Source organism: Mizuhopecten yessoensis, unplaced genomic scaffold (genome assembly GCF_002113885.1).
Source record: "Mizuhopecten yessoensis strain PY_sf001 unplaced genomic scaffold, ASM211388v2 scaffold6625, whole genome shotgun sequence".
NCBI lineage: Eukaryota > Metazoa > Mollusca > Bivalvia > Pectinida > Pectinidae > Mizuhopecten > Mizuhopecten yessoensis.
In genome coordinates, this window is record NW_018406643.1 from 559,801 (window position 1) to 568,862 (window position 9,062).

The window sequence follows — 9,062 nt, forward strand, 5'->3', positions numbered from 1 at the left end:
ACACATTTCAAAACGAAAACGTCAACCTCAAAATAAGTAGAAATTACCAAACTATATTATTGATGTATATATATGTACGTCCGATTTTTCAACAATGGAAATCTGGTATAAGTTTCTTTTTAGAAAATAATCCAGAAATGTGTCATTTATTAATTACTGATATTCGTATATACTCGGGTAAAATGCAAATATTGAATATTGTTATATTTTTTAGACAAAATCTGAAATGAATCAAAAAGTGTATTTAATATTATCATGATTTCATTATGCTTATAGTAAAATTATATGTTGTACCCAGATGTGAGTAGATCTTGAGTTTTTGTTCTTCAATGGTGGGCTGTCCATGGGATATGTTAAATAACAATATTTGACATCCTTGATACTTCTCATTACGCTCACTTTAGCTCTCTGCACCCCTGGAATATGTCATAGCAAAATTGAAGGCGAGGTTAATATCACTTTCTCAAGTCCATAATTGATAAATATTCAGGTACCGTTAATAATCGCGAGGGACCATTATTTCTCTATAGATATCTAGAGCTGTCATACATGTAGGTGTCAGCCTCTAAAACCTCCAATGAGGAAGATCTCCCTCATTCCACGCGTCCAATGAGGGAGAAAGTGAGTGAAGGGCGACTGAAACTTCTTTGCTCAATTTATCTTCACCTTTTTATGCATCAAAATAACTTCAAAAAACATTAATTACATTCAGACACACCTGTTATGATCATTACACACACCCTACAGTAACTAGGAGATCATTTGACAACAGGATGTACATTTTGAATTTGTGTGAGTTTGGACTTGAATGAGGGAGTTTCGAGGGAGATTGGCAAATTTTGATAAAAACAAGGGAGTCTCCGTCCTAATGAGAGAGGGTTGACAGCTATGGGAGGGATGCTCCGTCCTAGTGAGAGAGGGGTGACAGCTATGGGAGGGAGTCTCCGTCCTAAGGAGAGAGGGTGGACAGCTATGGGAGGGAGTCTCCGTCCTAATAAGAGAGGGTTGACAGCTATGGGAGGGAGTCTCCATCCTAATGAGAGAGGGTTGACAGCTATGTGAGGGCGTCTCCGTCCTAATGAGAGAGGGTTGACAGTTATGTGAGGGAGTCTCCGTCCTAATGAGAGAGTGTTGACAGCTATGGGAGGGAGTCTCCGTCCTATTGAGAGATAGTTGACAGCTATATATTGTGTATTTAGACACAGGGTCCAGTACTACACACAACGTATGTGTATGATAACTATACTATATATAAACTACAAAATGGCATAGGAGCATTAGATATCAGTAGCCTATCTTATATACACTAAAATACGGCAGAGGGTCCAGTGTAACCCTATATTTATAGATCTACCACACCTGTTATGATCATTACACACACCCTACAGTAACTAGGAGATCATTTGACAACAGGATGTACATTTCGAATTTGTGTGAGTTTGGACTTGAATGAGGTAGTTTCGAGGGAGATTGGCAAATTTTGATAAAAACAAGGGAGTCTCCGTCCTAATGAGAGATGGTTGACAGCTATGGGAGGGAGTCTCCGTCCTATTGAGAGATGGTTGACAGCTATATATGGTGTATTTAGACACAGGGTCCAGTACTACACACAACGTATGTGTATGATAACTATACTATATATAAACTACAAAATGGCATAGGAGCATTAGATATCAGTAGCCTATCTTATATACACTAAAATGCGGCAGAGGGTCCAGTGTAACCCTATATTTATAGATCTACCACACCTGTTATGATCATTACACACACCCTACAGTAACTAGGAGATCATTTGACAACAGGATGTACATTTTGAATTTGTCTGAGTTTGGACTTGAATGAGGGAGTTTCGAGGGAGATTGGCAAATTGTGATAAAAACAAGGGAGTCTCCGTCCTAATGAGAGAGGGTTTACCGCTATGGGAGGGAGTCTCCGTCCTAATGAGGGAGGGTTGACAGCTATGGGAGGGAGTCTCCGTCCTATTGAGAGATAGTTGACAGCTATATATTGTGTATTTAGACACAGGGTCCAGTACTACACACAACGCATGTGTATGAAAACTATCCTATATATACACTACAAAATGGCATAGGAGCATTAGATATCAGTAGCCTATCTTATATACACTAAAATACGGCAGAGGGTCCAGTGTAACCCTATATTTATAGATCTACCACACCTGTTATGATCATTACACACACCCTACAGTAACTAGGAGATCATTTGACAACAGGATGTACATTTTGAATTTGTGTGAGTTTTGACTTGAATTAGGGAGTTTCGAGGGAGATTGGCAAATTTTGATAAAAACAAGGGAGTCTCCATCCTAATGAGAGAGGGTTGACAGCTATGTGAGGGAGTCTCCGTCCTAATGAGAGAGGGTTGACCGCTATGGGAGGGAGTCTCCGTCCTATTGAGAGATAGTTGACAGCTATATATTGTGTATTTAGACACAGGGTCCAGTACTACACACAACGTATGTGTATGATAACTATCCTATATATACACTACAAAATGGCATAGGAGCATTAGATATCAGTAGCCTATCTTATATACACTAAAATACGGCAGAGGGTCCAGTGTAACCCTATATTTATAGATCTACTAGGAAACGGCACAGGGGTCAGTACTTAGTCCGAATTATTCTGACGTTTTATCGACTTTTTTTATATCGGTCTGTCGTCGATTAACCGACGACAGACCGATAAAAAAAAGTCGATAAAACGTCAGAATAATTCGGACTAGTCAGTACTCTACAATATTACCCTGATATACCTACAAATGTACGACACACGGACAATAATTATGTGATAATACCGACCCTATACATCTACTGGAATACGACACAGAGGCTAGTACCTTATAATAAATACCTTTTCATGTATACTAGAATACGACACACGGACAAGAACTATGTGAGAATACCTACCTTATATATACCTACTGAAATATGACACAGGGACCAGCACATGTATTTATCACAACTCTTCTAAACAATGTATGTAGCGTTATATCTGCTACAGAATTTGGCACGGGCACCTGGCACTTTAGTATGGGTTACAGGTGCTATATTCCATAGACTGTTATACAATGTGACCGAATCCTGGTATTTACTTAATAACATTAACCTAATGCTGTATAAATCACATGTATAAATCAGAATGTTGGCGGATTCGAAAAACAAATACACTCTGCATACTGTATGTGTATATACACTCTGCATACTGTATGTGTATATAATGTTATTGTTTGCCGAGATATGGTTAGTTCTAACCGTACTGTACACTTGATCACATTGACACTGGACAAACGATCGCTGGTCTGAATGACAATGACTGGTGAATACACAGATCTTAATAAGATACGATTTGAAACAAGAATAGCTAATTTCTGCTTTGTACCAGACTACTGAATCAAGTCGGCCATATCTGTGTTCCAAAATAAGAAGACCACATTTACAATATTACGCTCTACACTCTTCTGGAATTGGGTCAATAATTTTAGTTTTGACAACCATAGAGTAATACAGATATATTTTGATGATCCTACCACAGTAGATCCGGAAATTAACAAAAGGTGTTGTGGATTCGCTAGTGGTATATGTACCACACTGGGATTATATATGTGGCGATTCGTGTGGATGTCCACCCCGGGACCGTAGGGTTAGAGATTTGCGAAATCAACCTCTGGACCGTAGAGCTTTACCAGCTGGTTCGATCCACGAGACATGGTGCGCGAGAGTAGACGCGAGGCTCTCGATTGGAGTGACGTCCACTACAACCGTGAGCCGGGAATGCGCTTTCCTCGCTACCACTACCATCCCCGGGACCCCCGGGACAATTACTCCTTGTTATCGGGGTTCTCCGATGGACGTCGACGGCAAAAGAAGGTGGGGTGGGATTTTTCTGACATGAACAGTACCGGAAGTACTCGTTACGGATATAGTACTGATGGATATGCACATGCTGCACATACTAGTAGAAGTGCACGTGCCCGGTACAGCTATGCACCAGTTGAGCCTCTTTATGGACGGAATTCGTTCGTGAGGCCGTACCGAGCACCCGATAGTGACACGGATAACGCCAGAAACTATTCACGACGCGCGCGCCACCTGTTGCAACCAGATACGGTCGGCCGACAGTATGACGAGTCGGCGACTAGAGCAAACGTAAGAAGTGGGGGTCACATTTACCGAAGGGTTACCCATGGTAATTTGAATAGGGACAGACGTGAAACGGCAGGAGCCGACTATACCTCTCCAAGACTTGAATACGAGTCGCAGGAAAGGAAGACAGCAGATGACGAAGAATCTGAAGACCAAATTGTAGACCAGTGTTGTGGCTGTGTTGACATTGTGGTGACATCATGCTGTTGGGGGACAGAAGTCGTCACGTGCCGTTATCACGATTCTTCTGCAGAAGAAAAAGACTCGGCAGAAGAGACTACGGAGAGTGTAATTGAGGAAACAACTTCTGACAAAACCGAGACGGATGAGAGTGACGACGACATTGATGATGAAACTTCGGAGGGACGATGGGCATCCCCCCGTCGCAGACCTCCTGCTGTGATGCCAACATTTAAACAAAAGATAAAACCCGAAGCTGAAGCTACTAAACAAGTCAAGTCGAGTCCAAAAGACCCGAGGGTTTACGAGGAATATTCAACAGGTGACTCGTCGGATTTGTCAGATTCCTCAGATGCCCTCACATCTGTCCACTCATGCAATGACGCAACTCCGCCGGACAAAAACATTAATACCAAGGTTACAATGAGCACACGGAAGATATTCCTAAGGGAAAAAGTCGAACTTGAAATAGAACCCAATCCAACTGAAACCACGCCGGTTGTGTTTCTTCCCAAGCCACCCAAGCCAGCGGAAACGAAACCACCGCAGAGAAATGCCAGAACGCCAAAAGCAAAGTACATTGGCGAGAAACCAAAGCTTGACAACTACAAGACTGCTATACTATCCGATATTGACCCAGTCGATGGTCCGTTTGTTGATGGTGTTGCAGACAACCCACTCCACATACGGGATACAATTCATCGCGAACGGGAACTCATCATGTACAAACCGGAACCGGAAATACCTCCTCCATACAAACATAAACCTATCCCGCCGCGTCCCATGTTTCCATTAAAGGTAAGAAATGGTACAGTAGTGATATATTGCTTTCATGTAATTAGAGTAGGTAGTACCATCATGTGTATAGTTAGGTGTTTAAACCTTGTTTCCAGTCGGGGTGTCGTGTTTAATATTTAGACAATGTTTATGGTCAGGGTGTCGTGTTTGGTGTTTGAAAAATTTTTCAGTCGGGGTGTCGTGTTTGGTATTTTAACAGTGTTTCCGTTGTGTCGTATTCGTTGTTTTAACGCTGTTTCCCTTCGGAGCATCCTCGCTATCCAGGGGTTACGCTCACTTTCGCTCTCTATATCTCTGGAATATATCATAGCAAATTTGAAGGCTCAGTGTGCGCAACCTTGTTGATGAGACAAGAAGACGAGTTCGATCCTCCGATGTGCATCAAAAGAATCACGCGGTCACGTAACGGTAAAAATTGACAGGCTTTAAAGTTGGTCGTCTCTCCTTTGTAATCTTCAAAGAACAGGTATCGGCCTAGCGATTGGTCAGATTTTTTTACCCGAGACCAATCAAAGTTCGTGCCTTCAATTTTGCTATGACATATTCCAGGGGTGTAGAGAGAGAAAGTGAGCGTAACCCCTGGATATCGAGGTTGACGTAACCCCTGGATATCGAGGATGACGTAACCCCTGGATATCGAGGATGACGTAACCCCTGGATATCGAGGGTTCGTTCGATGAGTCGTTTTTAGTTTTGAAATAGTGTTTCCGCTCAGAATGTCGTGCCTGTTGTTTATAAATAGTTTTCGGTCAGGGTGACGAGTTTGGTGTTTTGACGATATTTCCGGTCGGGGTGTCTTTTTTGGTGTTAAAAATGTGTTTCCAGACATTATATCCAGTAGAGCTGTGGTGATTGAAGACAAAATAGTGTTTTCGGTCGGTTTCGTACTATGTAACGGCCAATTAACAGAACTTATTGTCGAGTCGGGTTACTGACAAAGTACATGTATGAAGGAGTTCTACAGCATATGATTCCGTTCTCTTATCTTTGAAATCTCGACACACATAAATGCTCTGCACTCTTGCATTTCCTCATGACAGATTCTAATTTCATGGTTATAGCTATTTGGATTGGTTCACGACATAAACAAAACGACCAATTACAAGGCTAATAGACAGTTGGACTTTAACGATTATCAAACGGGAATCCAAGATCAATTTAACCGCACATTTCACTATACAAGATAATGGCATAGTTTTCAGTCTAGCAGACTCGTATCGTCCGCATGGTGGCGCGTACATGCATTTTGATTCTAATATTAAAATAATCTTACGGTGCAGAGTAGATTTATATTTATCGAGTACGTAATATAACCTTATAACCAAAGATGTTCCTTAACTACGTTAAATATTAGCTTACCTTACTGACAAGGGGGGGGGGGGGGGGGGAATATTCCAACATCTCTGAAACGATGTAAATGATGAAATTGTTCGTGGAAGTTACGCCGTACGATGACCGACACTTTATATATGAATACACTTTATAACCCTACCAAATTCAGTTAGCATTCATTTAAACAATAACTGGTTGTCTGGATGTAATTATTGTTGATATAATTACAGGTGACCTCTGGCAAATCTACCATAAAAATGGGAATTGCCAGAGGGCACTTGTAATTATATCAACAGTAATTACATCCAGACAACCAGGTATTTTTTATATTTACATATTTTTCTTTTTTAAGACATATTCCTACAAAAACCATTTGCCCTGAATCAAAATACATTTCAGGCGGCCATTTTGTTTGTTTACATATTCCTACACCTGAAACAGGCAGTTGTAATTATAGTCGAGCAGTTGTAATTATAGCCTATATAATTACACTTGCCCTCTAACACTGTTGTAATGGGACGGCGCGGGGGCAAATGTAAATATATAGGGCTATGAATGCCATGGACCGATTGTTGACGGCATTATTGTTATGACGTCATAATTGTTACGTTGGATACACTGACCCTCCCCGGGCGATGGCTGTTCTATTCATAGAACAAGAATACACGATAGATACATTATTTGAACTAAGTGCTGAATAATAATAAGTGAAAAAGATTTTTTATGAGATGAACAGATTCCAAAAATGGTTAATATATATATTTCCAACTGGACCTTAAAAGGCAAATCCAACATGCAGCGCTAGCGCGCGTCATTGAATTTGACTTTGTCCAGTTGGCGTTCATATTGCCTATGAATGCCAACTGAAAGCAGTTAAATGCTTAAATGTGTCAAAGTTCTGTTTTGTTTTACAGAAGCTACCGAAGCGTGAGGCTGTGATGGTCCGTGTTGGCGGAGGTTGGATGAATGTTGAACACCACCGGAAGAGGCGGATACCGTTAGAGATACAGGAACACCACCGAAGTGTCACGAATGACAAGTACCTGACAATCCGATCAAAGTTCACAACAAATAAAGAACATATTCCTGTTGCCTATACCAAGTATCGGGACAAAGCAGTTTGGTTAAAAAAGAAAGAAACGTAACTTCCGGTTCAGATCAAAATGCTCAACGTGCGTACACAAACTGTTATAGGCAAAACTGAAATTAACCATTTTCGACACACAAAAAAAGAAACACAACTTCAGGTTCAGAACGATATTCTCTCCAAGTCATTTGACTGGTACAGTGTATAGTGATTTATATAAATGCTAAATAGATTTTAGATACTGGGCGGAAGACCCGAATCGGCCTGGAACATTTTGGCTCATGCATTCAGTAAAGTTTTACGAAATAACAGAGATCCCGGATCAATTGCATTTTACTACCCCTCCCCCCCCCCAAAAAAAAGGCCTTTCAGGATTTTTGGTTCAGCTAGCCAGGCCTTTGGACTATTGGACTACTGGGCCCTGATCTTACTATAAATACCCCAAACCACAGTAAAAGATGGACCCCAAACATGATCATATCAGCATCGATCAAGATATATGTGGATTTTTTACATGATGTCCTTAATAAATCGCTATTGTCATTAAATATTGCTTTTTATTAAAACAACAGCCTAAGTTCACTACCAGCTTGTATATCACAAACTCCCATGCTAAACACAACATCTTAGATTGTGTAGGTCGGATTTTTTCTGTCTGACACTAGCAAACAATGTTTTATAATATAATGATGTATCCTGGCAAAAGAAATGAGATTTAAAGATATTGTACTGAATAATTTACAGGACTTAAAAATCTTAAACCTTATATTTATATTATTAAGCTACAGTTGTTGTGTAAATAAAACCAATTTTATTTTAAACTTGTTTGTTTGTGCCTGATCAATGAACCAGGGCTTGGCTTCATAGACAGAAGCCACCATTATGAAATTTCAGGGATCTATGAGTTAAGTTAAGGATTAACTTGAATATACCGGTAGTTTTCATGTTATGGAGCTATAACACAAACAAGAGGCCCAGGGGCCTTAATAGCTCACCTGGTATTTTATTTTTTAATTTAAAACCTGCTGAGTACCATTCAGGTTTATCAAAGGAGTACAAGTAACAAAATTGCATCTTCCATTTATAAATATTCAATTCCCTTTGCCCAAAGATTCTCTAAAACAAGTTTGGTTAGGTTAAAATCCCTTCAACGGTACAGAAGGAGAAGGATCTTTAATGTTTTCCTCTATTTCCCCTAATGGGCCCCACTAATCTGCCCCAAAGAAGGGGAATCCACACACCTCAGTTTAAACAAAATTGATTCTTTTCTCCCTAAGCATGCTTCAGACTGCATTTGGTTTAAATCCCTTCACTTGTATAGTAGGAGAAAAAAAATCCTCTATTTCCCCTATTGGGCCCCGCTCCTATGCCGCCAGAAGGCCCACACCCTCCGTTTATACAAACTTGAGTCTCCTTTGTCCAAAGATGCTCTAGGACAAATTTGGTCAAAATCCTTCAATTGGTTGAGGAGAAGATTTTTAAAGATTTACCTATTTTCCC

At 40.5% G+C, this 9,062-nt stretch overlaps 1 protein-coding gene across 1 annotated transcript; it reads left to right on the top strand.

Moving 5' to 3' along the window:
- The first annotated feature begins 3,283 nt into the window (after positions 1-3,283).
- On the top strand, positions 3,284-8,362 carry LOC110452332. Its single transcript, XM_021500781.1, has 2 exons — positions 3,284-5,143; positions 7,390-8,362. The coding sequence occupies exons 1-2, from the start codon at positions 3,728-3,730 to the stop codon at positions 7,618-7,620; spliced, it is 1,647 nt and encodes a 548-aa protein (XP_021356456.1). The 5' UTR covers positions 3,284-3,727; the 3' UTR covers positions 7,621-8,362.
- The last annotated feature ends 700 nt before the right edge of the window (positions 8,363-9,062 follow it).